Here is a 20,464-nt window from a genome sequence, read left to right as displayed (position 1 = left end):
TCCACTGTACCATCCTAGTTAGCACCATTTCTCATTCAGCGAGTGAGTGCACTGTCGATCTACACACACAAAACACTTCTGTTCTAGTGTTCTTAAGTGACATAATACAATTAGGGGTGGGCAAAAATATAATATCACAATATTTTGAGAAATGTTCGCGATACACAATATTGACATCTAATCATTTGAAAGAGAAAAAAAAAAACTAGTAGTGCTACATAAAAAAGCCGTGAATAAAATTATTTTTATTCAATATTTGGTACTAAACCCAGTTAAATGGGACTAATTATTCTCTCTTTATAATGAAACACACAGGTGGTCAGCGTTCTACCAGCTTTGTGACCGGAAGGTCGCCGGTTCAAACCCCTGAGCCGACAGTACGTGACTGAACTGCCCTTGAACAACACACCCAACCCCCAACTGCTCCCCGGGCGCTGTGGATAGGGCTGCCCACCGCTCTGGGCAAGTGTGCTCACTGCCCCCTACTGTGTGCACTTACTAGTGTGGGTGTTTCACTGTATGGATGGGTTAAATGCGGAGGTCTAATTCCTCTGTGTGCAAACACAGTTGGTCAATAGTTGTAAATTCTAAATACACAATATGTTCAGAAAAGCAAACTATATTGTATAATGACATAATTTATCATTGTAAGGATATATAATGTCACATTGCCCGGCCCTAAATACAATCTTTAAACTCCTAGACATTATCAGGGGGCAGCAATGCCTACAAATGTGGCCAATTTCACACAGAAATACTGAAATATGTACTGAAACGGTATAATATGTAAATCACTACTATTCTACATCTTATGTTGTACTTAAATAACTTACACATTTATGCAAAATTCACAAGTAACTGTGGTCACATGAACAGCCAGATATGAGATAACACACACAGTAAATATCCAATAGTAAAGAGTAAAAAACAGCTTTTTTGTGGGTTCTCTGTGAGGATTTCCTTTCATTAACATAACGCGAGCGGTCTGTGGGGAGTGTTTGGGGTTGTAATTGGTCGCTGGTAATGTTTTCCCACAGGGATACGCACAGTTACAGCAGGATCAAGGCGCTATGAGCGGCGTCGCAGCCTCAGGACATGATCTCCAGCACACTGACCTCGCCTTGAAAAGCGTAAGAGAGTGACCTACAGGGACGACACGCTTTCCCAACTTTCAGACCACACAGACACTTTACAACTGACTGCAATTATCCGGTCCAGGAAAGAAACACTTGAGCGATTTTCCCCATGATGCAATGCTCTCTGTAGTACGCCCAAATGCACAAAATCACAGAGCACACTCATACGCGAAAGAAAACAAAAAACAACTGCCCGACCATTTGCTCTCATTATTCCTCTCCAGTATGTCTAACTGAGCTGTTGTGGTGGCAAATTCTCAGCGCTGTGGTGTTTCGGTTCCTGACCAGCTCACCGCCGGCATAAACGGGGGGGGGGGGTAGCATTGTGAACGTTTAAAACAATCACATTAAAAATAAACAGATGTATTTCTGCATGAGACCAACTTTAAGCTGGTTTACTGCATGAACTGAATCAAGAAACAGAAAATCAGCGCAAACGTTTTAACTATATAAAGTTGTATGTCAGAGTTTGGGCACCTCTGGTCAAATCACGGCTTTTCTAAATGACAGTAAGTTCACATCTCCGATGCAGAAAACACAGTTCTGCACATCTGATGTATGATTTATGTTTATTTACCTGGGAAGTAAAAAAAAAAAAAATGGCCTGTTCAAAAGTTACATCATATTTAACATTTAATGTTTTATTTTGTTCCCCAACTGTTAAACTCAAACACACCCTGAAAAAAATAGAAACGGTTAAATTATATAAAAATTGGCATAAAAAGGCAGATTTGTTCTCTGTAGAGGATTTACTGACTTATTTTTATTAAAATGGACTGTCTCCACCCTCACTGGTACAGCACGGTGTTCGGGAATTGAACCATCAATTTTTCATAGGAAATCCGCACCATTATTGACCACGCCTTCTTCAGTGTATTCGCAACCAGGCTAAACTGGTCGTCATTGTCAGATGTGATTCCAGAATCCAATAATAACAAAACAGGGTTTAAATAATATCTTCAAAAGAACTATTTAAAAAATAGAGCATGTGTGTGTGTGTGTGTGTGTGTGTGTGTTTGGGTGTGTGTGTGTGTGTGTGTGTGTTTGGTGTGTGTGTGTGTGTGTGTGTTTGGGTGTGTGTGTGTGTGTGTGTGTGTGTTTCAAAGCTTACCAGGACAGAATGCATGCCCATGTAGATTCGGCTCACACACACCAGTACACACCAGCTGAGAGCAAGAGCGACTCCAAGCAGGAACGGATACTGCAGAGAAAGAAAGAAACAAAAAACAGTTTGACTGACATCTTCTTTAGAGCTCATTATGCTGAACAGGTTCCGCCGATGCCACATTGACATGTGGGTACAATCATGCTGTACATACACACACTGGGCCGAGACGCAGTAGCCTGCCGAACAAGAATACAGCCTAGGGGTGGGCGATGTGGCCAAAAAATGATATCAAAATACACAATATGCATCATGATATATCTTTTTTCTGACATTTAATAAGTTGGAAAAGACAAATTAGAACATGTGGTGCCACATTTAAAATTGTATAGTAATAATAATAATAATAACAACAATAAACTAAAATTATAATGATTTTTATCCAATGTTTTACAAACTGCACTAAATTCAATTAAACTGGCCTAATTATGTTCACTTTATAATGAAACAAAGTTAGTCAGTGCTCTTTCAGTACTGATGATGCCCACAATATGCTCAGGAAAGCGTATTGTAGCAAAATTTATAACTATAACGATAAAAATATTGTCATATGGGCCACCACAACTACAGCACTGCAAATAACACCCACACTTGCAGTCTATAGATGTTTAACTGTTGATAAAGTTTATAAACTCTGAGTTATTTTTACAAAATCACTTTTTAATTTTATATGAATTATTTATTACTCAGCTATTTGAAACAATCCGTGCAAAATCTCTGCGAAAAGTCAAAGTTGTAAACTTTCAATCTAATTGAGTTCGTAACCAGAAGAGGATATATTTTATTATTATTTCACTTTGATGCAGTTAGTGTTGCGGGTTCTACAGAAAAAAAAACATCCTGTACATTTTTGCATGGTTGTCATTTTTTGACCCTGAAGCGAAGAGAAAAAGGTCAACCCAAACCCGTTGATACAGAAGGCAAACTGAATGCGTCATTCCTTATGTAACTAAATCTGTAATTATTACAGCAGTTACACTGTTAGTCATATAATAATGACAGTAATAACTCTAGACTTCTAAAGGCAGAGTAAGCACTCTAATCAGAAGAGGAGGTTTTGGAGGAACTACACAGATATAAAGATGTGTAGACATGCACACCCTAATTAATCATGATGTTCTCAGACTCTCTGAGCTGCTTCTGACACTACATGTACCTCTAGGCTAGTTCAAGCTAATGACTACATCCTGAGATAAAAGCTCAGTCACACTAGTGAAGTTTCACAAGCAAAATTGCATTAATTCCCATGGAAAACGCTGCATAGAGCTTTTTTGTGTCGCAGACTTCGGCCCAATCCCATTTCACCCCTCACCCCTACCACTAAGCCCTTAGCCCTCTGTTTTGCGCGTTCACGTCTAGGGGCAGGGTGTCCCAATTCTTGTTGAGATAGAGGGGTAGGGCGAAGTGTTGGGGCTACATGGCCCTCCAAACGGAGGTTTTTCAGAGACACTCCAAACAGTGTTATGAGGAAAAAAAAGAAAAATCGGCAAGATGACTGAACAAGAGATCAAAGAAACCCACAAATGTGAGAATTTTCTCCATTAAAAAATTACGATAACCACTGTATTATCTTAGTTTAATTTCGTTTCAATGTATTATGGTCATTTTCTTCATAACAAGCATAAAAAGACCCCACTAGTAGTATGTTGATGTCTCGGTAGCTGGCTAAACTTCCCATTCCACCTTAAATAGTCCGGCAGTTCTGACGCCTGAAGCACCAGAATGTAACTGCTGAAAATTCGAACAAGAAGCTGGTGAATATCTGACTTCAGCTTCGTATCACCAAAGAATTAGAGGGGGTGATAATAAATAATTGCCCCCCTCTTTGAAGGCATATGATGCTTTAAATGTAACTAAAGCCCAGCAGTGAGGAGCTGAACTTTACCCTCCTCTGCTGTCACTGCAGACTGGCAGGGTCGCCTACAGAGCGGCGCCCGAGGCTTTCCACCTTAAATGGAGCAGCAGTTACGTTCTGGTGCCTCGGGCACCATTTAAGGTGGAGCAGGAAAATTCGAACAAGAAGCTGGCGAATGAGAAGCGACTTCAGCCTCGTAAAAAATCGAATATTTTACAAGAAACTATTCTACTTTTGCCAAAAAGTTTCCTGCCAGAGATGTGAGAAAAGCAGCTATAGCTGAGCTAAAGCTTAAAGCAGAGCAAAGTAAGTCTGCATTTTTATTTATATCACATTTTTTGTCTATACTAGTAACTGCAGTAGCACATACTGAGACATATTTACAGCCAAAATGGAAAAACAGACATAAAATGTTGTGGCTCCCAAGGTGGTTTGATTTTTGTTAAGAGGACAAATGGCTCTTTTTAACATTTGGGTCGCGACCCCTGGTCTAGACCATGGTGTTTTATCGTCCATTTCACTTATATTGCCAGATAAAGCACTCTGAGATTTTGGAACTAAAATGAAAGTACTATATGAGTTAGGGATGAACCAGGATGTCACGGAAGTATAACTGAATAGTAAATTATTAGTAAACTGAATAGAAAATTAGGATTTTCAAAGGAACCTAATTTAGATGCTGTGTTTACCAAATGAAATACACAGTAGGCTCAATGCATATTTGCTCATTCAAACTGCTGTGCCTAAACCAATAAGATCTTATGATGCCAAATTACCACATGACTGCTGATCAGAAATGACTGCTAGATTGTATTTACTGCATCAGTTATAACTGCAGTTGTGGACAAGCAAAAGAAAACCACTGGTAACTGAATGTATTCAACCTACTGAACAGATATGGACCTGTTCTCTAATTCCCTACAGCCTATTGTAATTCTACTCTCTTCCTTACAAAAGAGTTCACCCTCAGAACAAAAAGCAATCTATACCGGAGGTGGCTGCACAAATCTGTTATGTTGCAATCGCAGAGGGGGGTTGGAGGTTTCTACTTTGTCTTAGCTCAGCAGAGAGAAGCAACGCATTTCCCAAGACCACAGCGACTGACTTCATTCCGTCTCAGCAAAGTCTGTCTGTGCTGAATATCTGCTGAACAAGTGCAGAGAAAACTCAGAAACACAGAAAACTAATTCTCACTGCAAGTGCAGGTAAAGACCACTCATTCAGGCCACATCCCTCTCTGTGAATACAGAAGACCAGTCAAGCTGTTTTGATTAAAAAGATAAACCCTCCCGTCTCTCTACAATACTCACACCTTGCTGTCCCCATGTAACAGGGATGTGCCTGGGTATTCAAGTAGTTAGGTAACTGTTCCAGGTGAAGTAACCACTCAATACTCAATAATCAGTATAAGGAATAAAAGGAAGAAAACATACAGGTCAAAAATTCAGTGAAACTGTGCTGAAACCCAAACTGGCTATTGTTAATTCAAAATATGCAAAAACTTCAAAAGTAAAATACAGATACTTGTGGTAGACGTCGAAATATTACACAGACATTTGAAATATCCAAAATATGAATGTCCCCAGCAGCTCCGTCTTTTAAACCTACCTATTTGCTTGAACTGCACAACTGGCATCTTCTCTTTGCTGCAGGTTCATTAAGACTTGGGCTCAGTTTCTGAGCTGCTGAACTGACGTTCGGTGTTTATGTTAGTTGAACTGCAGCTGAAATGCATTTTGGTGATACGACTGGTGTGGAATTATGCAGAACTGAGGTGTAACCACTGTCCCATAGATTATTGTTGGGGTAGGAGAGTCAGAGCACACATTAGGTTGCAGTGCATGCTGGGGCCGTAGCGCAGCGCATTGTCAAATGGAATAATATTAATAAAAAATAATACTTTTGCGGGCCGAATAGGATTGTGTTGCGGGTCTGATCTGGCCCACGGGCCTTGTGTTTGACAAAATGACATCTAGAAGATGTATGTTCATATTTTCAGGTAAAGTGGAGCGATGGTTTTACGTTAAGTTTACGTTACGTCTTCTTCTGTGAGTTTACTGGCTGGTTGCAAAGTAGAAATCTGTTTACTGTCTGACTCATGTAGACCTGGAGTTTCTCCATTATCTGATTACTCAAGAGCATATAAACATGTTGATCGGATTACTGACAAAATCTGATTTTCTGCAGTTATCAGATTATTAAATTCATGTAAGCGCTCTCGCTGTTATGTGAAGTAAAAGCTGAAAGATTTATCCTTCACTGCATGACTCAGCAAGATCTTGCTGCTTCTCATGAATGGGCTTCAGGGGAAAATCTGTTCTTGGCAGCATCGTACGCCACGAGTGGGAGCTTGAGCACCAAAGATTTCCCTTCTAGAGAAATGGAAAAACATGTGGTTCTATCCTCCCTAGCTTTCCCGACCACACCTTATGCCCTTAAACCACATGACAGAGGTGCTGGACCGCATACTAAAGGCTCTGGCAGAAAAGAAGTACAGCCTGAGAGACAAATCAGTCCATCTTTCTCTCAACTTCTTTACCCCTGCACAGGCTCTCATGCTGGCCGCAGCTAACCTCATATGGTAAAACATCTGCCGCAGATTACAGGGAAGGAGTGTCTGTGTGTGTGCAGACTTCATCCTGTTAAGAATCTGCAATCCTTTAACTCTTTAACAGAGTTACATGCATGATTTCTGTTTAAATTTCAATTATACAACAGATAGTTCCGGCCACGCACGCTGATTGGTTGAGAAGTGTTCTAGCCGTGCTGTTATTTCGCTATAACAACACAGGTTTTACACAAAAAATACAAGCAACGACTTTGACAGCTGTAGGAGATGCTCAAGCCATTTGAACGTTTTTATATCTTACTTTGCGCAAAAACTGAAAATTAATACTTTTAAGATCACATTTGACCGACAGCCGATTTGGTCAGACTCTGAAGATGAGACGACACTAAATTCCCAAACTGTCATCACCACTGAGCAGCTTTTCAGTCGGCAGCTGAGACAGAAGAACAGATAAACAATCAGCCAGAAATGAACCCAACACCATTCGCCAAACTAAATGGGCTGTAAGATGCTTTACAGACTGGCTGGAACAAAACAACATTAATACTGATCTGGCAAAAACTGACAAAACTGAGCTAAACCTGATATTGCGGCAGTTTTATGGCTCAGTCCAATTTGGTCAGACTCTGAAGATCAGACTACACGTTTGGTGAATGGTATTATGATTCCAGGTTGTTTAGCTGTTCTTCTGTCACAGCTGCCGACTGAAAAGCTGCTCAGTTGTAACTGAACCAGTTTGGGAATTTAGTGTGAGGAGCTGGAGAACGAACTGCCAGCGGTGCAGCGAGTGGGCGGAGCTCGTTACTCTGACGTAGCAACAAGCTGCTTGTTAAGGAACTATAATTTGGTGAAGGAACTGCGAACATTAAAACATATTAAACGCCGCGTTCACGGCCCAGTTTATTAATTTAGTACTTTATTTATTTAACTGTTGTATAAAAGCAATAGAACACTCGCGGCCGTGTGTTATCGTGATATCGTTCTTGATAACACACTTCCTCTCGTGTTCTATTACTTAATTAAAAAAAACAGTTCAGTCAAAAAAACAAATAAATGCTGATTGGTGAATACTGGCTTCAATTTGTTGTTAGCCACATCATCATGCTTAGTCAAGCTATTCCTTTAATGATTATGGTCAAACAAAGACCTCCATAAACCTAACTAACAATTGTGGTACTGTTTCACAAACTGCATGGGCGCAGAGACCAAATAGCAAACCATGCATTTGCTCTAACGTCTGCAAGCCTGTATTCCCACAACAGCAGAACATTACTGAAGTGAAAGTCCTACTACTTGTTTAATCTTGTTTGTGGCTCATAAGAACGTGACCGTGAAAGTACGCACACGCATCTGCAAGACTTTCTAACCACGTGCACGTGACTGAGGGTGAAAGCACAAGAATGCAATTATCCACCGAGATCCTTCAGGATTGTGAGGAAGGTTGTGCACCTCGGAGGTTTATTGTTCCTCATTTTTAAATTCATATTCTGATGGAGCTAGACAGCACAAGCAAACATGAAAAGGCCAGAGAAGATCCATGAGTTCCATGACAAACGCCACCCTTTCTTGTTTCTTACAAAAGCTTAATTACTTACACACACACACACACACACACACACACAGACACATATATATGCATATATATGTGCATATATATATGCACCTCTTGTTTGGTGGTACGACGCCTAATTACATCCTCTAACTCATATTATCGTCAACCAGTGGTGGCTGGGGAGGTGCGATCAGATCAGATGATCTCAACCCTGCTGTAAGTTCGTGGAGTGTTTGAGCAGTCAGTCTGACCAGAGTCCTTACAAATGGCCATCTTAACTGGATATGGGTCTCGGCAAGCACTCAAGCATCTGTATCAGAAATAAAAACGTGGTATTGTGCCTCTCTACAGCCCAACAGAACCACGAAGGACTGTTCTGCTACAGCAGGGCTGAGTCACGCTCTTCTTGCCGAACAATGCACGCTGTGTTTAGTTTGTAGCAGATCTGCACAGCAGTCCATACAATATATTAATTGTTAGTGAAACACTGGCTGCTGCATTGCAAACACAAAGGCCACAGCACAATTCCTTACAACATCTGTGGCACCAAAAACTACTGGATAATTCCTAGAATAAGGCCTAAAAATTCTCAGGGTACAAACCACAAGCAGTCATGAATGTGGACTAACGCAGACACAGTTATAAGCTTTTTTAGTTCTGTCAAAATCATGCCATTCGCCACCGTCGTGATTTGATGGTCATGTACGTACACACTAAGGCTGTGTAATATGACAAATATCAATAACGTGGTAAAATGTCACAATACACAATATCATCAGTACTTGACCAAATGCATGTATCATTATAAAGAGATCAGAATTAGTCCAGTTTAATTGTATTTACTGCATCATAGTTTGCATAAATATTGAATAAAAATAACTGTATTCACAATTTTTGATTTTGATAGTTTTTTTTAATGTAGTACTACTGCTTTGTTCTCTGATCCAACTGATCAGACGTCTAAAAAAAATAAATAAATATTGCGACATATCGTGTATTGTGAAAATTTCATGAAGTTCATATCCCATCTGGACAAAAAGAACTCGTATGTGAGAATGCTGTTTGTGGACTACAGCTCAGCATCCATCAACACCATCGTGCTCAGGATCTGGGTCTGAACAGTTCTCTGTGCAGCTGGATCCTGAACTTCCTGACGGGCCGACGCCAGGTGGTAAGGATGGGCAACACCGGAGTCCCTCAGGGCTGTGTGCTCAGCCCTCTCTTGTATTCCCCGTACACACACGACTGCTCAGCCAGACACGGCTCCAATGTCATCATCACATTTGCAGATGACACCACGATTGTGGGCCTGATCTCCAATGACACCGAGGAGGCCTACAGAGAGGAGGTCAGCTTCCTGACACACTGGTGCCAGGAGAACAACCTCTCTCTCAACGTCGACAAGACCAAGGAGCTCATAGGCTACGTTTAGCAGGTTAAAGTGGCCCAAATCTGATTTTTTTTGTTTGGCTGTTCACATTATCTTTTAAATGTGATCTGTATACGACATCAGTCTGAACAGATCAGCTCCTAAACCGACCCACATGCGCAAAAAAACAATGATTCACGTGGCTCGTCCAGAGGTACACGGTCATGACGGCCAGCGAACACCAGTCGCTCCCAGAGCTTTCAGTTTCATCTTCGCCAGCGTCACAGGAGCGATTATGAAGTTCCAATGGTTGACAGCTGAACTCACCCAAAAAGGGCGTGTTATTTCTGGCTGATTCCAGGTTGTTTAGCTGTTCTTCTGTCACAGCTGCCGCCTGAAAAGCTGCTCAGTGGTGATGACAGTTTGGGAATTTTGTGTCGTCTCATCTTCAGAGTCTGACCAAATCGGCTGTCGGTCAAATGTGATCTTAAAAGTATTAATTTTCAGTTTTTGCGCAAAGTAAGATATAAAAACGTTCAAATGTCTTGAGCGTCTCCTACAGCTGTCAAAGTCGTTGCTTAGTCTCAGCGGAGTGATACAGTGTTTGTGAAAAAACTTGCTGTTATATCGCCATAACGTTAGAACGCTTCTCAACCAATCAGCTTGGGCCATCAGGCTGCTGAACAGCCAGTAGTGCTGGTGTGTCGGTCTATGGGCCTGTCACTGCACCTCCGAGTCATCATCATGATGATTTCCATGGACAATCCACACCTCATCCACATCAACAGACTCACTCTGATCTTACTGCACCTTCAATCTAGCAAATCTATACTTAAACATATAGATCTTCTATCCACACCTTGTATAATCTGGAAGATTTCTATATCAATATTCTATCCCCTGTGTACCTGCATCTCATTTATTATCTACCTCAAACTTACTAACGGAAATGTGTACAACAGTACATATCAAAGTTTTATTTTACTGTACAACTGTACATTGGAGTGCAATACTACTGTATATTGCGTATGTGTATATATTTAGAGTCGGTGTTCATATATTTCTTTTTTCTTATATATATTTTTTGTATTTAAGTTCTACAAGGGGGCTATGCACCTAAGATCTTCACTCACCTTCGCAGTGGTGTAAATGTGATGTGACAATAACCACGATTTGATTTGACTTGAAGTATCGCAATGTTATATTTCTGCCATATCGCCCACCTCTAGCATACAGTCACCTGATTATGATTAATCCGCTGAGGAGACAAAAGTTGTGATTGTTAATAATCCTCCTTTCTCGAGTCTGTGCAGTATACAAACATGACCTTGCCTGATCCGCTACACAGTTAAGACTGTAAATGTTATCTTAGTTGAGATAAAAAGCGTAACAACTTCTAACCTTGAGAAGTCACTTGCTGACGGTACACATTACGCCTGGCCTTCATTTCAATGTGCAAGACTGAGACGAGCTAAACAAACGGAGTTTGGGAGATATATCCTTCCCTATTTGGTTGATGCGCTCATTTATTCATTTACACAGGACAGTTTTGCTTTGTCAGGGCCTAAAATCACTTTGCTTCCTCTCGGTCACTCATGGCTCTACACAGAATTTAATCTGTTTTGCAACAGATCTACATGTAGAGCAGTGTTAAAATATAAGATTTTTACTAAAGTGCAGTTTTTGCCCTTTAGATTTTGTTTTCAGGGGTTTTTTTCAGCTTTATGAGGATTATTTTACACTTCATGTATCAAATATATTGAATAAAATTCATAATAAGGGGATCTTTACTCCCATTTTACATTTCTGAACCATTTTTATAACTTTTAAGGATGGCTTTGCCCTGAGCTGTGGTTAACTTTTCACAGGAGGGGTTATTTGAGGGCCTAGAAGGTGTTCCTGCTCCTTTTACACACTGTATTCATAAAGCTGAAGGGTGTATTTCTGAATATCCAAACATTTTATCTCTGGTGTCAGACAGAACTATGTTCAAATCAGTGTAAGTAAAACTGTTCCATGTGGATTTATTTATAAATACAAGTCAAAGTTACGTCCAGTTTGCTACGTTCCCTGTTCAAAAGCACTCTATTTTTAGCTTGGTGCTAATATAACACAGAAAATCTGGAAAATGAACATTATGCCAGTGGTGGCAGTCAATCAAAAATGGCTTACAAAAAGGTTCCTAAATAAAACACTTCTATGCAATTAAATTAAAACATCCTAGAATACCCCACGACATTCTGTCAGTTAAGTGTCACACGACAGGATGAGTGCTAGAATATTCAGGAAGATGACTTACATCAGCCGAACGACAAATGTGACGAAAGATATCCATCTAAAACTCCAGCTCGTGAGAGTGAGACAGTCCTAGAGTACACTCCACATAACAGAGCTGCCTAATTTGGGCCGGAGTCCAGCATTAAGTCCAACACGCAGACTAAACCTGGTTACAAACTGATGAGTGTAAAAGCAGAGAAGTAGGGCTGGGCAATAAAACGATAACAACAATTATCGCAATATAACTTTCCTTGATAGAAACATAAGAAATGTTCGATAAATGATCGATATAATAGACCATTCTCCCACGTCCATTCTCCCACGTTCTAGCAACAGCCCTGGTAGTGTTTTATACTGCAAGGAAAGCGACACTGCCCTGCTGTCACCACAAGAGGGCGCACCCCCGAGTTTTTCGACATGATTTGAGAGGGAGGTGCTCAAGGAGTGAAATGAGTCATGAGCAATGTCTGAAACGTGGAGTTATATATTCCCTGTCTGAGTGGAGCGACCGGCGATCTGTTCTCCTCCTCTATCTGTTCTGGCTTTGAGTGAACTCGCCTCTTTCTGTACAACCTAACAAGCTTTAGCAGCGTCAAATCACGTCTGCTCCTCACAACTACAGCACTGTTACAGTCATATTTTAGCGTTAGTGCATTCTCACACAACAAAAGTAAAAGAGAGAGCACTGATTTAACCTCTTATTGACCAGGATATATTTTGGTTTTTCCATCTGAATTTCCATGACCAAATCGTAAGACAAATTATTCAGTAACTGCATGAAATAAATGTAAATTTTTATTTTATTTATGTTTTAAAAGCTCCCCTCAAATTAACAGAACATGTGTTTTACGATCACACATATTGCTATATGCTTACAATTTACTGCTGACAGCCAAAAATCTTAGACGCTCTTTGTATTATTTTATAAAAATAATTTGTACAGAGCAGATCACTGAAGAGACGCCATCTGTTTATAGTTTATAGCCCAGATTTGTGGAAAAATGAGTCGACTTTCAGTAGACAAAAAAATTGTGAGTTCAGCTTCTTCTATTATAAGGGTTCAAATTACTTTACCCATCTATTTGACTGGAAAGAAGACAGTTACAGCTCTCATACGACCCCCACCTTTTGGCCGTAGCTTATGAAATATGAAAGTTATGAAGAATATGACGAAGTGCATTTTGGAACCACCGGTGGTCTCAAGGAGTTTAAAAGGTTAAACGAAAGCAAACTGAGGATGCTGTTTGTGAGGCATCGGAGTGGGAGACGCTTGCTTCCCAGGCTAGCTGTTTTTTAGCAGCTGGCTAAGTTGAAGCAGCACTCTGTCACAGCACGGCGAACTGATGATACTGTAGATCAAAGAAGACAAAAAAGCACTGATTTCAGTTTAAACGTACCTAAAAGGAGGACTCTGTTTGTCTGGTGTGAGATTCACACTGCAGCTAATGCTTTTACAGTGAGCGTCAGATATACTGCAGTTCTTCAATCCCTCAAACTCCTACGATAGAATAGAGAAACCCAGACTTCTGCTAGCCGGTGTCTGAATACTGTGATATGCTCTGACATGGATGTGGTAGGAGTGACAGCAGTAAGGCTACAAGTAATCTGATCCAAAATGACGCTCATGTGTGGAGAAACGTTACCATGACAGCGAACACCACGCGAGTCCAGTGTTGGTGAGCTTGTGTTTTTAATTACTTTAAAATGACGTCAGACTCAGGAAACGTCCTTCACATGTTCACAAGGCCGAGAGGAAGACGTCGTGTTCTGAGACACATAAGCTGGACGTCCGTCCCACCGCTGTCTTTTACAGATCAGAGCATAAACTTCGTCTCCTCTGCAGACCAGTTTCTGCACCGCCATATTGAACGGTATAAACTTTCACTATGACGTGACGAACATGATCATTACGGACTTAAACTTTCCAATTGGGAATGTAATCAGATACAGGCGTTTACACAGATATTATTCTTCTATTTAACAGATTATTTACAGGATTACCCACCTCGATCAGTCGGATAGAAATTGTATACTGAATGGCCTCAATCGGACTAGTCCATTCCGACTGAAGTGTATACATGGACGTGTTCTATTCCAGTTGAGCTATTAGTCAGATTATTAACCGATTATTAGGGTGAATGTTAAACGTGGCTACCGACCTACTGAGCCAGGTAATGTTTGCTGTTCGTACTAAGCTGATGTTGTTGAGAAACTGAACAGTTTAGCACTCGTCAACAGACAGCTAAAATAATCCTCTTTCTTTCTTAAATTATGAATATTACAAAAATTGCATTTCCAGCTGGTAAAAACAGCCGACCAGAAACTTTCTCCCACTGTCCCATGACAGATTTGTGAAATGTTCCACTGTTTGGCGAGTGTCTGTCATGTTCTGACTATAAAGGATACTTGAAAGAAATGACGTTCTGACATTTATATGCATCGATATCAACTGATACAACAATTTTTTATCGTGATAACATTTTTGGCCATTTTGCCCAGCCCTGCAGGGAAGCCACACCAAACTGTGCTGGTCTCTGGCACTCCTGAACCTCAGGATACTCAAGTGTCGCCCAGCTCTTCCACAACCTTTTACCGACTGTCATTCTTTTATCATCGCAAACTTTCCTCCACATGACCCAAGTGCCTCCGTTACAACTTCCTTACAAACGTGACCTGCCTGTATCCAAACTTCACCATGCTGTGCAGCCCAGAGGGCAGGGTGGGTTCCCCTTTTGAGACTTGGTTCCTCTCAGGGTTTCTTCCTCTTTAAGGGAATGCACCCGCATATCAGTAAACACTGCTAAACATACTTTGTTAATGAATAAGTTTGCATAATAATACCAAATAAGGGCATAAATAACTCTATACAAATAAACCTTAATTGAACACAGTCAGACTCACCTGATTTCACCCCCCCAGCCCAGAACTAAAACTTTACACACCTTATCCCACCTACAGTTGGGCAATATGACTACATTTGTCGTTATCGTGATAAGTAACATCACAGAATGTCACAGTAAGCTTTTCGAACATATTGATGATGTGGTCAGTACTTACAAAATCAGGTCCCAACTGCTGTTTCATTAAAAAGAGTGCATAGTTAGTCCTGTTTAACTGGATTCGGTGCTGCACAGTGAGTGAAATACTGAATATAAATGACTGGATTCATAGTTTAGACACATTGTGCATCATAAAAAACTTTCTGAAGTATTGTGATATTTCTTTTTGCCACATTGCCCACCCCTAAACCCACCCATCAGCTCATTCCCAAGCCCCCCATGAGTGTAAAAACTGGTGTTAGGGCTGAAAAGACTAAAAAAGTGAAGTATAGAGAAAGCAGAAAGCGAACTGAACAGGGGGCACCGGATTCCACCTCTCAGCTCATTCCCAAGCCCCTCAACAAGGCAAAGCGGGTGTATTAGAGTAGAAAGTAGTGTGGAGGGTCTCCAGGAGCAGGAGGACCAGGGCTAAGCACCGCTCCTCCACCTCCCACAAACAAACTCTCACCTCCCAGCGGTCGTGGGTGAGCAGAAGCAGCGCCAGAGGCACGGCGGTCCCGGACATGGCGTGCGTGGACGGCATGCTGTACTCCGAGTTGTAGAAAACCTCCACTTTGACCACCGGCGGCGAGGCTGGCCGCGGCCAGCGGATCACGTCCTTGGTGCACTGGCCCAGGTACATGACCCAGACCCAGACCACGATGAGGCGGCGCGCCACCAGCGCGTCCACGTTCCACACGAGGAAGGGGAAGAAGCTGATGTAGAAGAGCTCGTTGCCCAGCTCGGTGCCGCAGGTGAAAAGGTAGTACAGGAGCCGGTTGCCGATGTGGAACTCGTGGCCTACGTCGCCGGTCAAAGAGTTCCTGCGCAGCGGCTTCACGGTGGTCACGGTTTCCCCGGCGGCGGCGGAGGCGGCGGACAGCGCCGGCGTCCCGTTGGCCACGCCGTTGTTGTTACAGCGGTCCCCTTTCGCCTCCTTCTTCTCCTCTCCGCTCGAGAGGGCTGCTCTCTGCCGGACACAGCCAGCTCTCTCCACGCCGCTCCCGCCGTTCACCTCGGCTTCGCTCCTCGTGAACGTCCCGCTAACCCCGCAGAACTGCTGGAAACGGGCCACGAGATGCGGGTCCTGCAGGTCCAACAGCAGCTGAGATAATCCCGCTTTCATTTTTCCTGTGGAAACTTTTCTTTTTTCCACGAACGGAAAGAATATTAAGCCAAATACAGTGACCGGCTAGTCTCGTTAGCCTGTTTAGCTAGCCGGCTGTGCTAGTCCGCTACAGCGAGAGAGATAAATAAACAGAGCGCGGCTCATTCCACGGCAGAAAAGTGCGCGAAGAAGTAGTTCTTTATCAGTTTTAAGTTGAAAAAAGATGAAAAATGTGCCAAAAATCTGCCACGTCTTGAGTTAAAAGCCGTTAAACGTGCTGCTGCCTCAGAGAGCAACGTCAACCGCTCAACTGACAGAAAGGCTCGGGGATGCGCACGTCAGGAAGCGTAGAGCGCGCACGCGTGCGCGTTCGCGGGACTGGGGGAAAGTGCTGTGCTGCGGTGAACGCGCAGAGTGAGCTGATCACAGCAGCAAATAAACAAAGACATAAATCAATATATACTGCGGTGTGTTCATAGAAAAACGTATACAAAAAATAAATAAACATTAAAAATATATTCCACTAACATTAAAAATATATAATAAGATGGTTCTTCTAGGGTTCTTTGTTAAAGACACTGGTTCTACATAAACCAATGAACACTCAAAGAACCATTTGCATGCTTAAATGGTTCCTTGCATGGTGAAATGTTCTTCAGATTGATGGAGAATGTGTTGTATATGGTTCTATATAGAGGCAAAAAGGGTTATTCTACTGTTATAAGCTTGACATCATAACCAGTGTTTTTACCAGAGTACTTGAAGAAGCATCTTTCTAAAGAGGGCATGTTTGTTGAAAAAGATAGTATATACAACATATATTTAAAAAGATGTATCCTGTGTGTACACAGATAAATATTAAACATCTACTAATGGAAAATGAGGAACCTATAATAATAAATAAATAAAGAGACAGATAAACAATGAATCGTTAACTTGTATTTTTATTTGATTGCAATACCTGAAAAATAGACAGATCTCTGCTGCTACTTTTAACTTTTTTTTGGCAAAATATGGTTAACTTCTGAGTAGCGCATGGATATTTTCATAAAAAATAAAGAGAAAAACATTGAAAATAAATCATATGTTCCTGTTTGTGTTTCCATTTCCAAAAGATAGTGTTTTCTATTCAGTGGTCAGTTGCACACATTCAGATACTGAAACTGAAACAAGACCAACGTCACCATCCAACTGTACATCGATACAAAAAGAATTTATTAAAAGATAGTAGTTGACACGCTGTATGGCATATTAAAATATACATCGATCAGGTATAACATTATGTCCACCTCCTTGTTTCTACGCTCATTGACCATTTTATCAGCTCCACTTACTATATAGGTGCACTTTGTAGTTCTACAGTTACAGACTGTAGTCCATCTGTTTCTCTGATACTTTGTTAGTCCGCTTTTACCCTGTTCTTCAGTGGTCAGGACCCCCATGGACCCTCACAGAGCAGGTACTATTTGGGTGATGGATCATTCTCAGCACTGCAGTAACACTGACGTGGTGGTGGTGTGTTAGTGTGTGTTGCGCTGGTCTGAGTGGATCAGACACAGCAGTGTTGCTGGAGTTTTTAAACACCTCAGTGTCACTGCTGGACTGAGAATAGTCCACCAACCAAAAATATCCAGTCAACAGCGTCCTGTGGGCAGCGTCCTGTGACCACTGATGAAGGACTAGAGGATGACCAACACAAACTGTGCAGCAGCAGATGAGCTATCGTCTCTGACTTTACATCTACAAGGTGGACTGACAAGGTAGGAGTGTCTAATAGAGTGGACAGTGAGTGGACTCAGTGTTTAAAAACTCCAGCAGCACTGCTGTGTCTGATCCACTCGTACCAGCGCAACACACACTAACGCACCACCACCACCACATCAGTGTTACTGCAGTGCTGAGAATGATCCACAACCCAAATAGTAACTGCTCCGTAAGGGTCCATGGGGGTCCTGACCCCTGAAGAAAAGGGTAAAAGGGGGCTAACAAAGTATCAGAGAAACAGATGGACTACAGTCTGTAACTGTAGAACTAGAAAGTGCACCTATACAGTAAGTGGAGCTGATAAAATGGACACTGAGCGTAGAAACAAGGAGGTGGACATAATGTCATGCCTGATCAGTGTAAGTTACATTTGTACCATTGCTTAGCTTGTTTAATAATGTAGCTGAGTTTTAATCTGACATTTGTAGATTTGCAGTTTTTCTGAGAGGTAAAAAGGATGTGTTGCCTTTTTTCAATTGATCTACATTTGTGGTGCCACTAACCAGCACAGAAAGAAACAGAACTGTGAATAAAGGCCATTTTTATAAGCAATTTTCTTTGTAAGCATGTTAAACTGGATTACAGATGACTGTATCTGAGTGACAGGACCGAGAAAACACAGACAGAATGAACAGCCAGAGCTGGTGCTGCTCATATAAGTTGAATAGTTGTGTCTTAGTGGTATGGGAGGGAAAAAAAAGGCAACCCACTTCTTTCCAGATCTAGTTTTCCCAAAAGCTATCCAGCTGGATTTCCACTTCTGGAAAAATACATCCTTGCGACAAATCTACAAAACAGAACCAGAATGGACGACATTGGTAAAAACCCCATGAAGCTGGCGGCCTTCAATTCAAACTGCTCTTGCTGACAATCCAGGATGTCAACACTAGAGGGCAGCAGAGTACCATTAGCCGTTTCACTGACAACAGCCGCTTCCTAAAGTCCTTGAAATCCGTTTTATCAAAAATTAGGCTTTTAGGCTGATCCTCACAGACACACACATCATACAGCCCTCATAGTATATGCCATAGCAGTATCACATATATAATAATATCTTTGTTTGGAATTTGTGGCTCACAAAGCGAAACAACCGCCACTTTTCCATATCGTTAAGCAACACTTGACACTTTTTTTTACTTACATAGACACAAAGTGCATGGCTTTATTTTTCTTTTTTCAATCCCTGAAAAAAAATGCTTAGATAGGTGATATATCATTTTTTTAAAAAAAGCAAAATAAAAGTCCTAAAGGTCTTGCGTTTAAGATCGATAGAGGCAGTTAGGCTTGAGTGAAGTAGTCCATGTTTTTTTTTTTTCTGTAAGAAAAGAAAGCAGACCCTGATTCACCGAAGGTGCAACCCCAGGCACGACTCTGAGCTTGTTTTCTAAAGCTGGGGCCCAAAACCCGCATTCTTTTCTCTACAATGTGCCACCAACAACTTGGCTTTTGCTTTAAGTCACAGGCTGGCAGCTACAAATGCTGCGCTTAAAGAAACTTAAACGAACTGCCTCTTGACCACGGACCACCAATACTGCTGTACCGGCTCAATGACGACTGATGATGTCCCAGTCCGTTTAAGTACGAGCTGAATGCTTCAGCATTCACCCGGTTGTCGGTCAACCCATGCTCAAACGTTCACCTCATGCTTAAACGGACTGGGACATCATCAGCTGTCACTGAGCCGGTAGAGCAGTATTGGAGGTCCCTGGTCAGGAGGCAGTGCGGGGCAGCCTGCCAGGCCGCAGGGGCATGAGGCCGGGGAGGCGGCATACTGCAGCAGGCTGTACGGCTGGAGCTCCTGGAGGCCGAAGGTTTGCGAGCAGCATTCTGCCACCACCACCTTCAGCCTCTTGTGGCCCATGTAGAACAGTCTCTGTGAGGCCGGACCACTCTCTTCCTCCTCTTCATTCCTCTGCCTCTCTCGCTCGCGCTGATCCTCGTCCAGGTGGATCTTGCGCAGCAGGTTGTTGATGAGGACGGAGCGGCGCAGGTAGGCTTCGGGATCGTCCAGGAAACGCAGTTTCTGCAGCGAGAGACGCAAGATGCAGCTGCGCTCCTCGTGCAAGATCAGGTGCTGCCGAGACAGGAATGAGAAAAGTCATATTTACGAAATTTTCCCCAGATTCTAAAAGTAATCGATCGGCCAAGATACGTCTGGCATACGACATTTTCTGAAGGAAGTCTTTCTGAGATGTGATGGTGTAACGATTTCAAATACAGTACTGGAAAAAAGAAAAGCAGCCTATGTAAAGGTAAAACCTTGTTGTTGATATGTGCCATATTTCCCAGAAAACCCTGTTAACTGTCAAAACTAGGCATCTGAGTGCATTCTGTCAGTAAAGTGGGCAGGAAGGGGGCAGGGCTTATGTAATGCACACGCCCACGCTTAAATGACTGTGATATTTTCTGAAGAGTTAAATAAATTGAAGCAATTTTTGAGGGTTATTTTGTTAGAGAGCAGCAGGCATTGAAAACATTTCTATTGAAGAACCGCATTGATGAATAAAATTTTATTAGAGAACTTTTATTTAACATCCTCCATCCTGAAAATATAGTTCTTCAAGGGTAAAGATAACAGTTCTATATAGAACTGTTGATAACGTATATACATACACATTAAGTATATATCGC

At 41.8% G+C, this 20,464-nt stretch overlaps 1 protein-coding gene across 1 annotated transcript in view; it reads right to left on the bottom strand.

Annotated features, from left to right (window-relative positions):
- Window positions 1-16,389, bottom strand: part of sgpp1 (sphingosine-1-phosphate phosphatase 1) — a 28,572-nt gene extending 12,183 nt beyond the window's left edge. Inside the window, exons 1-2 of the mRNA XM_036575136.1 lie at window positions 15,431-16,389; window positions 2,248-2,337 (exon numbers count right to left, since the gene is read on the bottom strand). Coding sequence (XP_036431029.1) covers window positions 2,248-2,337; window positions 15,431-16,087 — 747 coding nt within the window. The 5' untranslated portion in view covers window positions 16,088-16,389. The remainder of the gene's footprint in view (window positions 1-2,247; window positions 2,338-15,430) is intronic.
- Window positions 16,390-20,464: the final 4,075 nt, after the last annotated feature.

Source organism: Colossoma macropomum, unplaced genomic scaffold (assembly GCF_904425465.1).
Source record: "Colossoma macropomum unplaced genomic scaffold, Colossoma_macropomum, whole genome shotgun sequence".
NCBI classification, from domain to species: Eukaryota; Metazoa; Chordata; class Actinopteri; order Characiformes; family Serrasalmidae; genus Colossoma; species Colossoma macropomum.
The sequence above is the reverse complement of the archived record's forward strand: the minus strand, read 5'-3'. Positions and strand labels throughout refer to the sequence as shown.